The sequence below is a fragment of the Tubulanus polymorphus genome, chromosome 6, assembly GCF_964204645.1.
Source record: "Tubulanus polymorphus chromosome 6, tnTubPoly1.2, whole genome shotgun sequence".
NCBI classification, from domain to species: domain Eukaryota; kingdom Metazoa; phylum Nemertea; class Palaeonemertea; order Tubulaniformes; family Tubulanidae; genus Tubulanus; species Tubulanus polymorphus.
In genome coordinates this window covers 5,025,457-5,043,389 of record NC_134030.1, presented here as the reverse complement: position 1 = coordinate 5,043,389, position 17,933 = coordinate 5,025,457, and the positions used below count along the sequence as shown (strand labels likewise).

Sequence of the window (17,933 nt, the reverse complement as noted above, 5' to 3'; positions counted from 1 at the left end):
TTGCCGCAGTAGGAGATTTTTACTCGCGCACCGCAGTAGGAAATCCGCTAAATCCCTAGCCGTTTTTACGCCGAATCCGTGTTTTTATTTCTATCTCGCGCACTGTACGGTGCTGCCACTATTAATTGCTACTATGGAAACTGCATACGCTATTTATTGGAAAGGCCTCATACTAAAGTATATACTAAAGAAGGACTAAATTGTCATTGAGAAGGATAGGTATGTAAAAATATGTCTTACTAAACAACAACATACAATACAATTCTCTTTGGTTTTACGAAAATAAAGGTCAACAACGAAAAAACCGAGACAGAGAGAGGCTAAAATTAAAAATGTCAGATGACGACAAGCACTGAAGCAGCAGCAGCACAGGCGAAAACAACAAAATTTGATTTCAATTTGAATTTTCATTCCCACGGCCAATCCATGATATATTTATCATCTGCTGGGTTTGTAGATAGATAAGAAATAACAAATGCTGCAGTGCCCCCGCACCACAATTTAGGGCGGAGTCCTCCTGAGACTCGGCGACAGATTCTGAGCTGACCTTTTTGACTGCCATTTTTTACACCCTGTGGCGTAGCTACCTCTAGTAGGCCTAATAGGAACCATAAGTTAAATTCGTTGGTGGTGGTAAGCTATTAGAATCAGATGGGCTTATATTGGGAAAATATCTGGTCATGAAACTAAACCACACAAACACAATGTCACAGGCAAGTTACTGACTACAGAACCGCTTGGTCACCCTCCTAATAACCCCTACTCGGCCACGCCAGTCCTAATGCCAAAACAGAAGGGTATCAAGAAAAACTGACATCATTCTGCATTCTTTATATTTGTAGGTTTAAACATTATCAGCGAATGACAGCTTTGTGTCTTCTCACAGAAATGGAGAAAATTAAATTGCATTTCACCACAAATGAGTGAAGAAGACAATTTTGGCGAAGGAATCATTCATACCGACAATCAAGCTCTGTTATCCCTGCTCCGCGATACAACGCAAGACGAACAACTCAAGCCGGACAGTAATAATATGAGCCGAAAATTGACGGCTCAGCAGCAACAGAAAAAGGTGTACGTCGATTGGCCCGAAAATAGCGCGGAAGAGGAAGAATTTCGTTTCGTCAGCAGCAGAGTCGAAGATTACAACGATCGACATGATCGAAATCACGAGTACGTTTTACGCGGAAATTCGGGAAGTAGTCAGCCTCGTCGACACCAGGAGGCGCCGGTGACGGTAGATCGAGACGTTCGTGAAAGCACGATCCAAGACGACGAGGAAACGTTACGACGAGAAGCGGCGTATCAGCAGGAGTTGAAACAACGAGTCGAGGCGAGAGAATACGATATCGAGAATCAGAGATTCCCGGCCGATCAGCGACGAGACGACATCATCTACGACCCGACCGTACCGAGGTTAGATTTGAACTCGCTGCAGACGGATTTACCGGAAGAGTCATCCGGTGCACCGATTAACATCTCACTGCGATCACCGCAACCACCGAAAAAGAAAGTCGTCGGGTTCGACACGGACTCAATAGATGGCGATAGTAGCGGCGACGAGCTCGTAGATAGTTTAGATTACAATCCACACCGTAGATTAGCGCCCCCTGCACCGGCGAAGCATTTAGGCACGCACAAAAAAAGCGATTACGCGCCGTCCAGTAGAGAAAATAACGAAATGTCCGATCATATTATTAGTAATAACCCTATTGTCGGTGTTTATTCTAGGGATAGTTTCAATAATGAGGTGGAGCGGCCCGGTCCGAGACCGCAGCCTCGTGGAGCCGTCAGTCACCAACAACCAGCGCCGTTCGTGCTTCATTCCGACCGATCGGAGCAGCCTCGTCACTGGATCGATTCTAATCGTTACGCCGACGAAAACCGATTGACGAATTATCATCAGCCGTCCGATCGGTACGAAGAACAGCCAGTAGGTGGCGTCGAGGATGAACGGCGAGTGCCGGCCGCGGAAACGGGTTCATCGCGTTACGAAGCGCAGCCAGATTCTACAGGTCGGTATACGGTAGTAACAACGCGACACCCGCAACAACAACAATACATCACACCACTGGCTAGAGGTTACAACGATCAACAATTTGATCAACCACAGCAGTACATCGGTGATCAGAACTACGCGCGAGAAATACCCTACAATCAACAACCACCAACAGATCAGTCGTATTATCACCCTCAACAACACAGAGACCGTAACAGACATCCCGTACAACAGTACGATTACGATCGAAATGAACCGAATTCCCCGCCCCAACAAGGACAATATCGTGAACAGGAATACGATAATCCGTCGATAGGACAATATCCATCTTATCAGCAACAGATACCGGCTCAACAGTACCAGCAGCAACAGGTACCGCCCCAACAGTACCAGCAGCAACAGGGACCGCCTCAACAGTACCAGCAGCAACAGGGACCGTCCCAACAGTACCAGCAGCAACAGGGACCGGCTCAACATTACCAGCAGCAACAGGGGCCGCCTCAACAGTACCAGCAGCAACAGGGACCGCCTCAACAGGGATACAGTCACACCCGTCAGCATCCGGCTCAATTTCATTATTCACCGCAATCTCAGCCGGCGTCTGCTCCGTACAGTCACAACGACGACGACCTCGGTATCTACGACGACCCGGGATCGAGCAGCGCCGGCGACTCGGAAATGAAACGTCGCGAATCGGAACTATCGACGATCGATCTCGCGAGCGAGTTGGAAGCGTATCAGAATCGACGCCAAGGTGCCGCGCGTACGCTGTCGCACGACAGCGAATACGACCGCAAAATGCATAATATGAACAAAACAACGAAAACAAACAAAAAACCAGTTCCCAATAATAAACCTCTAGTCAGTAACTTCCCGTTCGATGAAAGACCCGTCGTCGATTATATAGAGAAAAATAAACAAGAGATCGTCGTGAAAAAAGTGGAAGGATCGTATAACCAGGCGTATAAAAAGAGACAAACGTTGAACAAACAACCAACGGGGCCGGCGAGGAGGGATTCGTTTACGAGAAAACCACCGTTACCTAGTATCAGAGCGTCGAACAGTACGGGTTCGATACCGGACGTGTTGAATCACGCGGCGGGACCTCCGCAGTCGGCAGAGGAAGTCTGGAATCAGAAAATGCGCGATCTACAAGATCAAAAACGTCAGAAGTCGTCCGGGAAAAATAAACCGAAAATGTTTAAAAAGTACAACAGCGATAACCGTTTGAATTACCAGCCGGAGGAACGCGGTTACGCTAGCGACGCTTACCCGTCGACGCAAGTATCGCGGCGTTTACCGCCACCTGGTGTACAGCCGCGTAGTTACGATTACATCGATAATGATAACCAACAGCAGATGGCGCCGCCGGCTAAACCGGTGTGGAACGATAACGATCTACGCGAACAGCGAGTCGCAGTCGATATTAATCTGAAGTTGATGACACCGAATCAGTTAAACCAAATTAAACAGCAGCAGCAGCCACCTCCACAACAACCTCCACCACACGGTGCTGCTGCTGCTGGTTCACCACGTGACACACAGAGAATATACCAGCCTCAACAAACTCTTTCAGCAGGAGCTGTAGAAAGACAATACCAGGTATTTATTTTCGATCCTTTATTCCCTGATCATCTTGCTTTTAAGTAATTTCTATTGTATGTTTAGTTTGACAGGTAAAACATTTTTGAAGATAATTCTTTAAGCTTAGAAATGTCAAATTTCTAGATGATATACCTTGTCTGGTCGATGGTTTTAATCAATTTGCTGCAGTTTACTGATTCCTTAATGAGTCAATCATTGATTAAAACTCCCCTCATCGATAGAATGGTTGGAAACAAACTTCAGTTTTGATGAAATTTTTTGAAACAAACTACAGTAATATAAATCAAGATCAAGTTGAGCAGCAAGAAAGGGATTATTGTCTATTGTGATGAGAAATTTTTCTTCTGGGTCTGTCCTAAATCCTTTGACAATTGGATTCATATTTGAAAGATCTATGAGTTATACATACGTTGGCATAGCCTATATGTGCAGGCTATTCATATGGGCCTAATATAATTGTTTAATAGGTGTTTATAGGCTTAAATAGATTTATAGAGCTTTCAGCAATTTTCAGTTCTTTTGTCATTGTATTACACTAGATTCACACAGTAAATATCTATGTCTTCTTTATAAACCAGGTATTGTTTAGATAGTCGAACCCACTGTAAATATGCCAGAAATATGTGAATACCGGTGAATTATTCTGTGTAAACTAATGCACGATATGAATACCAGACATTCCGGGCCAAATGCAGGCGGGTTCAGTCGAAATACCCAAATTTAAAAGAAAAATTTTATGGTTTAGTTTTTTTTTTCACCATGGCAGTTGCAATTATTAATAGGCATGTATAGGGTAGAAGTTTAACCGATTTAAAGACAAGGAACCTGTCAAGAATTGTGGCTGGGGGTGCCCTGCAGACGTGTTTGTTTTACTGCTTGCAGCAGATTTTCGTGAGAAAGTATCTGCGTATTTCGGTGCCTAGTAATAAATAAATGTAGAAATTTCCCACAAAGTTTACGACGTGTATGATATTCAATACGTTAATCTCGATGTATTCGCTGGTCTGCGGATCCAGTGGGAGGAAAACAACGATAGTGGACGGCATCGTACTGAGCAGAAACACAATAGAAACTGTAAGCAGCATTAAAGTCGTTCGTTTCGTCTTAGTAGCTTTTTTGTCGTCGGTTGAAATTGATTTTATCATTGACTGTTTAAACAAATGTACGATTATGATAACATTTGAACTAGTTATTATTAAAAGAGGCAAGATACAGCTGTACACGATGCTATATACGTAGAATATTTGTTGTATCGTGTATTCTGAATAACAGCCGAAATCGTCTTCGTATTTTAAGGTTAATATGATCCAGAGCGACGCGGCGGAATTCACGATCAGAATAGATAGCGTTACTTTTTTAGACAATTGCGGCGTACAAATGAATCTAGAGTTGAACGGGAAAACTACGACGGCGAAACGTTCAACGGTTATCGCAGCCATGATCCACGAGCTCACGTACCCGGACATTATAAAAATGAACTCGTATATAACACACGAATTAAAACTAGGGAATTGAATGATGAGATCAGGGTTGATCGTGTAGAGAATGTACTGTAGAATGGGTAGACCGGTTAGATATAAACATACAATCCAGTCGGAGACCGACAACGCGATCAAATAATTAGCGTACAAGAACCGATCGCGAAACCTGGGTTGCACCATCACGAGAAAACTGGCCGCGTTACCAAACGTTCCCAGACAGAAATATATCGGGAACATTGTCAGTGTAATGACGCGCGTGAAGCCGGTCAAATGTTGAATTGAATTCAACGCCACGTCACTGATATATGGAGGAGATTTGTATGAATCATTTAACATCCTGGGATAAATTTGCAGAATACGGATTGATAATTCGGTTATTCATGAACTCATTGTATCCAACGTATTCAATTTAACATGCTTATATTTGTAATATTGTATGAGCTATAAATTCAAGCATGTGCCTGTCTATTCATATGAAACCATGATTGTTAAATACCGTAAGGTCTTGCATGCATTTACGAATAAGTTTTTAAATGTTTGATTAGATAATCAATATAGAGATCATCAGAGCTCCATTTCATTTCATGGTCATTACATTTGATATGCTTTTACGCTTCAAAAGTTTTATTCAATTCTTCAGTTGGACTTAAGCTTTTCATCATTACAGTCCATAAAAAGTGGCCATATCCTCACCATATTATCTAATCAGATTACCATTTATATGGGTTTTTTAAACACTGACATGACACGTCGTTGATATCTTTATTCGTTCTTTTTTTTTGCAGTATTCAGATCCGTACCGGCCAGATAATGAATTCCTATCTCCGAGATCCGAGGACCTCACGAAAGGAGGTCGTCAGCAGTTACAGACGAATCCGTACTCACCTCTTCCGCCGATACCCCCTTACTACAGCGACCCTAATAATCAGGTACTGTATCATATATAAATTACTGATGCCCCCTAGTGGTAGAACACTGAACAGACATGTATTGTATGTTATTTGTGTTTGTAGGAGGAAGAAGGATATTTGGCTCAATTTCAGAAACAGAAACATCATGAAGTCAGCTACAAACCGTACAGTTTAAACGATTATAAGAAACTACAATTAGAAATCAAACTCGGCGGACTCGGACCAAACCTTGATAACGAAACTCACAAAGAAAAGGTAAATTTATTAGAAAAGCAATAGGCATGTAGAGAACGTGCTTCAAGTGTTAGGTCTCAAGTTAATGTCCCAGATTCGTGCGATGAATAATCATTCAGATAACTCAGTAAATTCAAATTTGATTTGATTTTCTTTCTTCAGTTGGAGAAGAAACTGCGGCAAGCGGAGTACGCTCGTCAGCTGCGCGAGAAAAACCTGATGAGCGGTCAGCACGCTAAACCTCCTAAGCCTCGACCTAAACCAGAGCGCGAGGTCATCACACCAACAGTTTCAAAAAGACACGCTGTAAGTATCATGGGGCAGACGGGCAGTTGGGCGTATATGACCTTTACCAGTGGGGTGGAAAAGATAAAAGTTGTTCAAGGCTTATCAAGATTTATTCAGCAAAAAAATCTTGTAACTGGATCCTGATTCAATCTAATCTTATGAATATTTTCTATTTCAGGCGATGGAATACGCGAAAACTCTCCAGAAACCTCACTCGCGTAAGAATTCGGCCGAAGATGGCGTCAAAGTCGGTGCGCGCTCGCCGAAAACGAAACCTCCTAAGGCTAAATCGCAACCGGCGAAGGAGGAAACGGTGGACTATATCGATTTGCAGCGTTTGTTACATCAACACGCGAAGGATAAAGAAAACGCGGATGCGATTCGTGGAACGTTTCGTGGCGTCGAAGGAAAAGCGTAGTTCCAATAATCTGTAGATTATCGTTTTAAAACCGGCTTCGATAATTTCCGCAAATGTAAATATATTTGTACAGAACTGTTGTATCACATCTCACGCTATTGTGTATATATTGTTATATTGTTGTATACATTTGAATGGCTGTGATATCGTTTAAACGGTTGTGTAACGAAGATATTTGCGAATTCCTGAAAACTAATCTAGACAGCCATGTTGGCAGAGGATATATGTGTATATATACGATTCAAACTGTGATATATTTTATACCGTACATCGTCGTATTTTAGTTTTAAAGCCAGTTTTAGATGGATGCATTTGTAATCGTAAAATGTTTAAAATCTTCATACACGGCTCTACCGCTCTCTATAGCTGTTCTTATAATCTATAGCTTACTTACTGCTTGTGACCTTTTGCGACCTTCGCTTGAACGCTACTTTCAGCATTGATGACAAAAACCATCCGAGACTTTTTCAAGAAATGGATGAAAATGTAAAAACTTGCTGCTTAAGCAATGCACGAACTATTCTATGTGTCTATGCTTCGCGCGTATCGAGATATTCGCTCTGATCTACTGAAAATAATGGCGACTTTTTCAAATCCGCTTCATATGCTTGTGCAATTCACAAACTATCCTACGTGTCTCTGCTTTGTGCATATATATATATATATATATATATGGATAGTTCCGGTCAAGAAAACTGTTCATCTGCTTTAACGCATGCAAATCTATCCAAACTATTGCAAAATGCTGGAAACACAGTATTACACGTCGCAGACTATCCGTGTTTCCACCACTTATATGTGTTAACAAATCTTTTTCTATTCATTCTATTGTCAAATGAAGGATAAACTCTGCATTGATCCTTGCTTCGCTCGTCTCCTCGCAAATCACAAACTATCGTATAAATAGCCAAATGAAATTAATATAGAAACAAAGATATGTATTGGAAGATCTTTCATTCATACTGCACTTTTGTGGATTGTAAATGTATTTATTGTATATTTGCCTTTGATTGTTTTTTTTTTTCACAGAATTTATGTATTTTATCATAGAATTGAGTATAATGTTGTAATGTGTGTTCATGCATTGTAACTCAAATTCAATAATATGCCGTCCAAATGATTAATCAATAAGGTTGTAAAATGTTTTCCTGTACAATCTACACAGTTTATTTCAGAAATATACTTATAATGTAGTTATACATCTGTGTATATCTTTATTAAAAAGGAGTACTTTTCACTGACAAGAAAAAGGTACATATCTTGAGGTCTAGACATAGTTCAAACAGATGTTTAATGAAGATTCAGAGGAGGACCAGCTGCAGTAACTTTTTACATGGATTTAGTCATAGTAAGATATGTGGTTAATACATATATTACAAACGCTAATGTGCCAGGTGAAGATTATTGTCTTGGGTTTGAGATATCGATAACAGCATTATCTACAATACTATAGCTTACTAACACCTGGAACACCTCTATATACAGGGCTATACACTAGCATATGTATTTCAATATGTATCAGTTGTTTGCAGTGGTACCTGTTTTTATACCAAACTATTCACTCCAAACGTTTTCCAAATTTTTATGAAATAAACCATATAAAATTTCAATTACATAATTGAAATGATAGAAAATGGATTCGAATTTGATAAACAAGTCCAGGCACTGTGCTGATCATTATCTATGTTTGCATCGCTGTCGAGATATGTTTATCCAGTGATAAGATAGTTTCTACTGTCAAGAAGTTAAAGCTTATGCTGTATTTGAACTGCATAACTTCCATATCTTTCGTGTAGAGAATGAAACATCAGATGACCACTTGAAAGTTTCATTGTTCAAGCGACAAAATCCTCCATAAATGAAATAAATATTCATTTCTTGCTCATAAAAATAATATATTTATTTTCAATCAAAATGACTACTTTCCTTTAAACAGAGAAAAATCAATACAACTATATTTGCTATAATTTTCTATGGGAATCAAACAGCAAATCGTGCAGTGGTAGTAGCATTATTGTACTGATTCATATCTTATCTCTATTTCATAAATGGTACAAAAAACACCTCAGAAATCTCATAGCACACCGAATAGAGCTAACATGATGACTAATACATGTAGGTTCCACGCTCCTTTTAACCGGATTTTGCTTTTTCCATGAAATTTGCGACTTTGACATCTTTTTCCGATAGGCCATCTACATCATGCGTACTCAGTGTTACTTGAACCTGAAATTTTACCAAAATACAATTATTTATGACATTGCATAGCTAGGGTAGGCCTGTTCATTTTATTGAGTGCATCAAAAATGTTCTCATACTCCCAAGAAACACATCAAAAGTTCGAATTCCCTGATTTTCAAGAAAATAGCCAGAGCTATCTGATTTTCCATAGAGTAGAATATTCAATCTGTATTCCCTGATCTGTAAGAACCCTGATATTTACCTTGTTGTAGACATTGAACCATTCTGGATGGTGGTCCATTTTTTCAGCTAATAAGGCAACACGTGTCATGAATCCAAATGCCTGCAGAATAGAAATAGACTGATTAAATAACCAATTAAGTTTGATCCCAAAATCTCAGTTCAATAATTCATACATGAATTTTTTATTGTGTGAAGTTTTACAGCCTGGTGTGGTGGATGGATATGTTAATGTATAGTGTATCGATTTTGAAAAGTACAAATGTAAAATGGAACAAGTTCAAACTTGCCTCATTAAAGTTTTTGAATAGGAATTCTTTGTAGATAGCGTCGCGCCCTTCGACCATCGTCCATCCAGCAGTTTTTAAAGGTTCCAATTGGGTTTTCCTTTCGTCTTCTGATAAACGTGGCTAAAGAAAATGAAAAATCATCAGAAAAAGATATTTCAATGCAAAACTGAAGGTGTTTGCTTTGAAAGGCCCCACGGCCACACACACACACGGAATACACCATCGACCATCCATATATATACAAAATTTCACAGTAAAATCAAAATGTACCATTTTCTTTTTTACTGCGTATGACCGACGATTGAGGAGTGAAGGTGTTATGAACAGCTGTTCGACGATGCAACCAGTTCTGTATGACGTTAGTAAACCTACTGACTTCCTCAAAAGCGTCATTAGAAACAATACTGTTTCTTCAATCAGTGACACTAGATGGCGAATCTACCGTCACGTGCTGCCCCTATGTAAAACATTAACGGCGAATATGTGAACTAACGTTTAACTCGCATGCCACGATTAGGAATATCAAATTCAAATGAATTTATTGAGCCTTGCATGTAACAAAACATCATTGGAAATACAATAAAGTAATAATTATTATGGTATCAGCCTTAGCATAAGTTCACATGTTCACCTTCAATGTAATATCTAGGGGCTGAAACTCTACGGGCTGAGACACAGCTATTCGACAGCCAATTTCGGTAATACAGCCATTGTGTCTGAGTCTCGCGAATTGCGTGGAGGCTCATCAAGTCAAGATCAATTAAATAAATTGCGTTATTTGCAAAAAACTTTATGCCGATTGCATACGGAGAGAGCTTAACACGAATCATACTTCGTTGGTAAGACAGACAGTTGAATTGATTTAGACTAGAAGAAGGACTAAGGCCGCCTCGATTATTCATAAAACCGCTAGCCTATGGTTAGGCTGTAGTAATGTTCGGTGCACAACAACAGTCAACAAATTCACACACAGTCGTCCCAGACCCCGAAATTACATATTATTACAATTTCAATAAAGCCACAATTTTAGAATAAGAAAGGGTATGACTGCAGTTTAGGTGTCCCTATAAATGGTTATGTTCCTAACCTTACCATAACACAACGCCACCCAGTGGATAGGTGACCCAAACTGCAGTTAGACCTAAAAGGGAGCATATAATTCATACAGATTATAATTATAGAATAGAAAAGAAAACATAATCAGATATGAAACAAAACAAAAGTAAACAGGTTATTTTCAAAAATTGTGCTCTATTCATCACAGTGCTCTATCACTCACTGTTCGTGTTGCATTTTTTTTTTTTCAGGTTCCTTCATATCTCTTACTTCTTTGTTACACCGCAGGTCCAGCCAAGGTTCGAGATATATGAAAAAGATGGAAAAACTACGATTTGACAACAGTGCGTTAAAATCATTACCACTTGACCCGGAGAAGAAGAACTTTGTACGGCAGGTCCCGGGATCTTGTTTTTCCCGTTTGCGGCCTACCCCTGTCGAAAAACCAAAAACCGTCGCATACTGCTCTAATGCAATGCGGACATTACTCGATTTACCAGAATCGGAACTGGAAAGACCAGAGTTTGCAGAATATTTCTCCGGGAACAAGTTGTTACCTGGTTCCGAGCCAGCCGCGCATTGTTATTGTGGACACCAGTTTGGGTATTTCTCAGGTCAGCTGGGAGATGGCGCTGCGATGTAAGTGACATTTCAAATAGGGTAACTAATTCCAAAAATATCCTTGTGTTGTCAATTCATGCGCAATTGTTTTGACAGATATTTGGGAGAAATCATCAATAAAGCCGGAAAACGGTGGGAAATACAGTTGAAAGGAGCTGGATTAACCCCTTACTCTCGTTCAGCAGATGGACGAAAAGTTCTCCGTTCATCGATCAGAGAATTCCTGTGCAGTGAGGTAAACATTTCATTCCTATTTAACCCTTCCAGTGCCGATTAATCAATAATCAAAAGTGCTAGAGATAATTTGAAAATTTTAGAAAATTCCATCCAATGTCGAATAATGGGCATAGCCCTTCCGCTGTATTGCATCTTCACCGTCAGTGAGGTGTCCATCAACTTATATTCCACACTGCGTTGTAGATGCACTGAAAGGGTTAACCAGCTTAATTATTGAGAGATCATTATTAGGCCTATATCATTATAATAGAATAATTCTTCGGTTTTCAGGCATTGCATAATCTGGGCATTCCGACGACACGTGCAGGGTCTTGTGTAACGTCTGATACTAAAGTTGTTCGCGACATATTTTATGATGGACATCCGAAAGAGGAGAAAGCCACTATTGTGCTCCGAATTGCTGAAACATTCATTCGGTAATCTATCAGTATTTGCTGTTACAAAGTTCAGTTTAGTTCAGTTCAGTTCAGTTCAGTTGCAAAGTTAAATTTGACTCATGGATCAGTTACTCAAAAGTTGGTTAAAGTTAAAGTAAGATAAATGCCGCTTGAACTATAACCAATTTTTGAGCAACAGATTCCAGAGTAAAATTAGTTCATTTTTCAATTAGTTTAACTCGCAAGTCAATCTGTAGAACTCATGACTGTAGAACCATAAACTGAGTTTAGTCAGCAAGGCTATAATTACACTGTTATTTCATACTGTATTCCGTGATGATGATTGATTATGATGGTTTTATAGATTCGGATCGTTTGAGATAGTTTTGCCCATATCTCCCGACACAGGACGTAAAGGACCCAGTGTTGGACGCACTGACATTCTACACACAATGCTACAATTCACGATTAAAAACTACTATCCAGAGGTCTGTGAACTGATTATGATTTCATTTTCAAAATCAACCCAGTCTCTTTTATAGGGGTTTGGTAATTAATCATCTGGAATCATCTATATTCTCATCATGTGTTCTTCATGTCAATATTATTGTTTCAGATTTATAAAGCTCACAACAAAGACCAGCAAAGAATGTATTTAGAATTCTATAAGGAGGTAGTACTTCGTACAGCTCGACTGGTTGCGAGTTGGCAGTGCGTCGGTTGGTGTCATGGGTAAGAAAAGAATTACACATCAGATCATTTCTTATTAAGATATTTTAATGATATATTTCTTGACTTTGTAGAGTGTTGAATACAGATAATATGTCTATTTATGGATTAACTATTGATTACGGACCGTTTGGATTCATGGATAAATTCGATTACAACTTCATCTGTAATGGATCGGGTAACTAGAATACAATGACTGTCCTATAAATCAAAATCAACGCTAAAGAATATTATTCGAGTGGCAATCAGCATTACTGAAATCGTTTTCAATCGTTGTTTTTGTAGATAATGAAGGTAGATACGCGTACGACAAACAGCCAGAGATTTGTAAATGGAACTGTATGAAACTTGCTGAAACGCTTGACAGCGCGATTTCTAAAGACAAAACGCTGCCGGAGCTCGAGAAGTTATTTGACCCAGAATTTGATAAATGCTATTTGGCGACTATGCGGAAAAAGGTAAATATCGTTGCCCTGAGTGTCTAGTTCTCCTGGCTACAATACAGTCAGTTACAATGTCACATTGTGGATACGAGATCTAGAGCTTATGTGTCTATCATATTTTGCTATTTTCAGCTCGGTTTACTGACAGATTCAGCTGAAGACAAGTAAGTTAATGATTTAATTAAAATAATGTTAAAGACTTTTCTCTGGATATAGGTAGAGACTTGTATACTCAAGCCTTTCGATGGTCACTGCCACGATAGTGACGTCATCATTTCCTGGACATGTGAATGAACATGATTCTATATTGTAATACTTGAAAAACAAATAAGAAATTACTGTATGTTGTGCTCTGTTTGAATCCATCGGTCTATTTTAGAGATTTGGTGAAGAGTTTATTGGACACTATGCATGAAACGGGAGCTGATATGACGAATATATTTCGCAGTTTAAGTCATCTGTCACTTCCTGGATCAGACGACTTCGACGAGAAATTTGAGTCACTTACGGATTATATTCTAAGCCAGTGTTCAACTGTCGAAGAACTTAAACGTTCTCTAGCGCCTAAAATGGATCCGAGGTATTGTTCAGGGGGATCATCAATTGTCAAATCCTAGTCGGAATATGAGATTAAAACAGAATTTATTGTTATAGACAGTTACAGATGTTGTTAATGATGATGGAGATGAATCCAGGTTTTGTTGAATCCCTCGGTGGTGGACATCGCGTCATTTTACAGGAATTAAACAGAATGGAAAAAGCCAAAGAAGTCAAGGTAAACTGACAATCATTGAGGGGCTGGACACTGGTTTTGTATGCCGGTAATTTAATACGGTATTTGATTGTTATTTCAGGACATGGATCCAAAGGAGAAAAAAGCTGCAGACGCGAAGAAATGGAACGAATGGTTGGCTAAATATATCGATCGTTTACAGAAGGAAGTCGATGGTGATACTAGTACTAGTGCGACAAATAAAACCAGACGTGATCTCATGGATGGAAATAATCCCAGGTAAAATTGTTTGTTACTGAAATAGCACTTTCGATTTTGTCACGCATTAAAACATCGTTTTTAAACTATTGTAGAATTGTTTTGCGAAACTGGATTGCTCAGAGTGCTATCGAAGCTGCCGAGAAAGGTGATTTTACGTTGGTACAAAGCGTATTGAAAATGTTAGAAAATCCGTATGATGGCGAACTGGAAATCAAAGTCTCAAAAACCGGTAATAACAAGCAAAATACAGTTGAACTTAGCTACAACTGTAATACAGTTGAACTTAGCTACAAACTGTAATCTCTGTCTTTTCGTATTTAGTGATTATTTTATATTTTCAGTTTCAGAATCCGCGAGTGCGCCAGTTGTAGAAAGTGCAGCATGTTCCCAATTGGCAGCAACATCTTCCACCTCATTCGACTGTAAACCTCCTGCTTGGTCGACTGAACTGGTTGTCACATGATCATCGTAAGCTGCGTTAGATCCAGTTTTCCAAGATTTATCTTTGAATACTGTTTGAACTAAAGCAGCGCGGATGGAATTAACTCTAGCGAACTGAATCCCTTGCTTGATTGTAGAGTTATGGTAGTTGGTTGTCTTATCTTATGCTTGAAAGATAGAAAAGCAGGAAAATGTGAATATTGAGTGAATCCCTTAAACTACTAAGTCAATGAGGGTTTTCAGTTTGCGTTTGGTGAAGCTGAACTTGTCTTGAAAATCAATGTAGATATAACTCTGTTGAAATGTCATCCTCCTATGTCGTTGAATATTTGATTTGTTTTATATCTATATTGAACAAGTTAATGATAGATCAGGGGCCAAGTCCATAAAAACGGGACACGTCTGATCTTGATGAAATATAAGTTCAGATTCATTTTTCATGAACATTAAGGCACTTATCTCAGTGAAAATGTCTTTATTTATTTGTAAATATTGTGATATAGGGAAAAGGAAAATTCCTCCACTCTAAATATTGATGCGTTAAATCAACATGTTTTGTATATTAAAACCAGGCGCTTGTATGATCTAGGCTAAAATAACGATTATCTGTGATATCTGTTAATAAATGAGTGTTTTAGAAATGAAATCCTTAAGTCTTGTGATATTTTTCTCAAGGTTCATCCATGTTTATAATTAGTGTTCTTACCCATCAGGGATCCATAAATCTTTGGGCCCAGTTCCAGTTAAGATTTGACTCGGGAGTTAACTCACTGAAATTGAACTAACTCAAGAGTTAACTCTAACTCACAACTGTGTCCTGGATAGTCTTTAGACCAAAGCATTCCCTCATTGTATCGTTAACCTCAGTGGAGACCGTTTCTTATGAGGTTCCTTGTGCCACTCATCACCAGCAAGTAATGTAAATTCCTGATTTTGAAGTAGAGTTTAAATCCACCACACTAGAATTTGAAATTTGAGTCCAAGGTCAAACTATTCCTAATTGTTTGGAGTGTGCCACAAATCCTCGTGTTCCGTGATGAATGGATTATCGCAGAGATCATCAACCAGTATACCTTTCACCAACAACAAAATAAATGAGAAATAAACGAAATTTTTCCACTTATAATGATGTTTATTTTTTACAAGTTATACTAAGCAATAGAGCTTGCATTTGAAGCGATACGCGGCCATAGATCAGCACATTCCTTCGCTACTGGTCCAGTAATAGCAGAACCTAAAAATAAACAACATTAAACATTAACAATGAACATATTGCACGATATAGCACTCTCAACCAAGGATTAACACTGAACTTCAGGGCAAAGTTTCGACATTCCTGTTCTTTGCAATGAACGTGAAATATACATGTAATTTCTAACCCAGGGTACAGTTCCACAGTTCTGAGTTTAGATTTGACTCTGAGTTAACTCAATTGAAAATGAACTAACTTTAACTCAGAGTTAACTCTAACTCACAACTGTGCAACAGGGTCCAGATAGCTATCTTTTGGCTCCCTGAGACATTCACTGGCACAAATTTATTTACCTTTCATTTCTCCTTTATTATTCACTATTACTCCGGCGTTATCTTCAAAGAATATAAAAACTCCATTCTTCCGCCGTATGGCTTTCCTTTGTCTGATAACTACAGCCGGCGTTACTGAAATAAACAACAGTTAAATATGATAAACATACATTTCAATAAACATCTTTCAGAGTGGTCAATTTTCCCATTTTCAAATTCTGTGAGTTACGATGTTACAACGATACAAAACTACCCCAGTTAATCTGCAGCAGGTGAATAGAGAAATTTCTTGGCTTAAAACGTAACAATCAATTCATTTTTGTGAATCACGTAATGATAAAACAGTGTATCCAAATTAAGTTTTTTTTTAGGTTTTAGGTAACGTCGAATTCCAATATTTTCCAGGTCAGTATCTTATAATGAAACAGCCACTAGTCCAACTAAACTAAACTCTACTGCCTGGATCGATCACTGACTTTAACATTCTTTCACTTTTACAAATTTCCTAAGACATTAGCCTTTCATACAATAATTAACCACACTTCAGAAAACAATCGTGAACCCTCGACGGGGCGATCAGGGCTCCAGATCAATTCCCGCATTACGGATTACCATCTAACTCGCTTCTCTTCACAGCCAATCGTCACCCCTTTAAGGTTTGAATACTAACCCTTTTTTCTCAGTTCAGGTTTTCCTTTCTTGACTGTGGCTACGAACATATCTCCGGAAGCTGCAGCTGGTAATCTGTTCAAACGACCCTTAATTCCCTGTACAGCAATTACGTACAAGTTCTTGGCACCTGGAAACACAAAAAATATATATAATCCTAAATCCACGGATTTCAAGACAAATTCTCGGATGAACTTCCTGATGATTCTAAAGGAGCGTTCAATGAACATCATCAATTTATGTACAAAAATATATCAGATCCGTTGTATGTTGAAGCAGTAGCCCAACGCGTAGTTAGCAGGGTTTCTTCTAAAGCATAGCATGAAGCAGCATTATTTGGCCACAAATGTGAGTTTATCATATCTTATTAAGAATGAAGCAGTATATGAACATGACAGATTCGATTGCCATACCTGTATTATCAGCACAGTTGATGACTGCACCGACCGGCAGAGCCAGAGAAATGCGGAATTTTCCTCCTGAAGTACCTCCACGACCTGAAATACATTAAAAAATATTCATTTACTGTAAATTGTTATCAGAACAGGAGGACAAATTACATTGAATGCTGTTTGACAATTATCATTTATCTATGAAGAGTTCTTATGAAGTTATGCCATTCGGGTTCAGGATTTTTGATACGGAAGTGGTTTTGCAATTTGAAATTTAACACATTTTAAAGGCCTTATGTAGTTTCGACGATTCCCGAACGTATCATAAGGAAGGAAACTTCAATTTCACGGATAGATTTTCTATCGTCCGGGATCGAGAAAGGCGATAACCGTCGATTAAAATCGCTGTTCTAAAAATTATTTACCTCTCTTCGACATGTTGAGATTTTAAGAGGAAGTAATCGTGAATTGCATTGTGGGATTGTTTGAGGAAACCCCGGAAGTGGAGAAATTAGGTTAGGAGAATACGAAGTTAATTCATTCTGCATAACCGAATACCAGAAAAAGTTTATTCGTTCAGTATTCTAGACCATTTTTCCAAACTATATTAAAACGATTCCAACAAAACAATATTGCACTCCTTTCGAACGCTAAAACTACACAAGTCTGAAAGCGGGCCATTTCACTAAAGTGGGAATTCCCCCAAAAGTAAGGTCATCTCATGAACCGTCGATATGGTTTAATGTTAATAGAATAGGAAAGATACATTTAAAGAATTATAGAGATATGAAAAAATAATTTAA

General features: G+C 38.9%; 4 protein-coding genes across 5 annotated transcripts; 2 read left to right on the top strand and 2 right to left on the bottom strand.

The window, feature by feature from the left end:
• Positions 1–133: 133 nt before the first annotated feature.
• LOC141907439 (uncharacterized) lies at positions 134–8,080 on the top strand. Its single transcript, XM_074797082.1, has 6 exons — positions 134–219; positions 843–3,601; positions 5,871–6,014; positions 6,099–6,251; positions 6,393–6,536; positions 6,697–8,080. The coding sequence occupies exons 2-6, from the start codon at positions 920–922 to the stop codon at positions 6,934–6,936; spliced, it is 3,363 nt and encodes a 1,120-aa protein (XP_074653183.1). The 5' UTR covers positions 134–219; positions 843–919; the 3' UTR covers positions 6,937–8,080.
• Positions 8,081–8,803: 723 nt separating this feature from the next.
• LOC141907277 (putative pterin-4-alpha-carbinolamine dehydratase) lies at positions 8,804–10,085 on the bottom strand. The gene is made up of 4 exons (XM_074796879.1): positions 9,918–10,085; positions 9,648–9,767; positions 9,380–9,460; positions 8,804–9,162 (listed from the first exon to the last, which is right to left on the bottom strand). Exons 1-4 carry the CDS (start codon positions 10,038–10,040, stop codon positions 9,070–9,072), a joined length of 417 nt encoding a protein of 138 aa, XP_074652980.1. The 5' UTR covers positions 10,041–10,085; the 3' UTR covers positions 8,804–9,069.
• Positions 10,086–10,385: 300 nt separating this feature from the next.
• Positions 10,386–15,154, top strand: LOC141907276 (protein adenylyltransferase SelO, mitochondrial-like). Of its 2 annotated transcripts, none has more exons than XM_074796877.1 (14): positions 10,386–10,486; positions 10,992–11,342; positions 11,421–11,559; positions 11,832–11,977; positions 12,303–12,426; positions 12,555–12,670; positions 12,742–12,845; positions 12,953–13,125; positions 13,243–13,274; positions 13,490–13,690; positions 13,765–13,885; positions 13,965–14,122; positions 14,197–14,333; positions 14,446–15,154. In XM_074796877.1, the coding sequence occupies exons 1-14, from the start codon at positions 10,440–10,442 to the stop codon at positions 14,565–14,567; spliced, it is 1,971 nt and encodes a 656-aa protein (XP_074652978.1). In that variant the 5' UTR covers positions 10,386–10,439; the 3' UTR covers positions 14,568–15,154. The 2 variants fall into 2 exon arrangements, with proteins under 2 accessions (XP_074652978.1, XP_074652979.1); XM_074796878.1 differs by having other exon boundaries at positions 10,425–10,486; positions 10,955–11,342.
• Positions 15,155–15,656: 502 nt separating this feature from the next.
• On the bottom strand, positions 15,657–17,620 carry LOC141906894 (large ribosomal subunit protein uL14). The gene is made up of 5 exons (XM_074796356.1): positions 17,556–17,620; positions 17,152–17,235; positions 16,740–16,868; positions 16,091–16,204; positions 15,657–15,779 (listed from the first exon to the last, which is right to left on the bottom strand). Exons 1-5 carry the CDS (start codon positions 17,566–17,568, stop codon positions 15,697–15,699), a joined length of 423 nt encoding a protein of 140 aa, XP_074652457.1. The 5' UTR covers positions 17,569–17,620; the 3' UTR covers positions 15,657–15,696.
• Between the last annotated feature and the right edge of the window lie 313 nt (positions 17,621–17,933).

Bases quoted from the DNA above. Each gene is read 5' to 3' on its own strand.
- LOC141907439 (XM_074797082.1), top strand. From the start codon at position 920: ATGAGTGAAGAAGACAATTTTGGCGAAGGAATCATTCATACCGACAAT. The intron at 3,602-5,870 runs GTATTTATTTTC...TTTTTTTTGCAG, and splicing joins CTGTAGAAAGACAATACCAG to TATTCAGATCCGTACCGGCC. The intron at 6,015-6,098 runs GTACTGTATCAT...TTGTGTTTGTAG, and splicing joins ACAGCGACCCTAATAATCAG to GAGGAAGAAGGATATTTGGC.
- LOC141907277 (XM_074796879.1), bottom strand. From the start codon at position 10,040: ATGACGCTTTTGAGGAAGTCAGTAGGTTTACTAACGTCATACAGAACT. The intron at 9,768-9,917 runs GTACATTTTGAT...CATTTTCTTTAG, and splicing joins ACGCAGTAAAAAAGAAAATG to CCACGTTTATCAGAAGACGA. The intron at 9,461-9,647 runs GCAAGTTTGAAC...TCTATTCTGCAG, and splicing joins TATTCAAAAACTTTAATGAG to GCATTTGGATTCATGACACG.
- LOC141907276 (XM_074796877.1), top strand. From the start codon at position 10,440: ATGCCGATTGCATACGGAGAGAGCTTAACACGAATCATACTTCGTTG. The intron at 12,671-12,741 runs GTAAGAAAAGAA...TTGACTTTGTAG, and splicing joins TGCGTCGGTTGGTGTCATGG to AGTGTTGAATACAGATAATA. The intron at 12,846-12,952 runs GTAACTAGAATA...TTGTTTTTGTAG, and splicing joins CTTCATCTGTAATGGATCGG to ATAATGAAGGTAGATACGCG.
- LOC141906894 (XM_074796356.1), bottom strand. The intron at 16,869-17,151 runs GTATGGCAATCG...TTGTGTTTCCAG, and splicing joins CAACTGTGCTGATAATACAG to GTGCCAAGAACTTGTACGTA. The intron at 16,205-16,739 runs GTTAGTATTCAA...TGTTTATTTCAG, and splicing joins ACCTGAACTGAGAAAAAAGG to TAACGCCGGCTGTAGTTATC.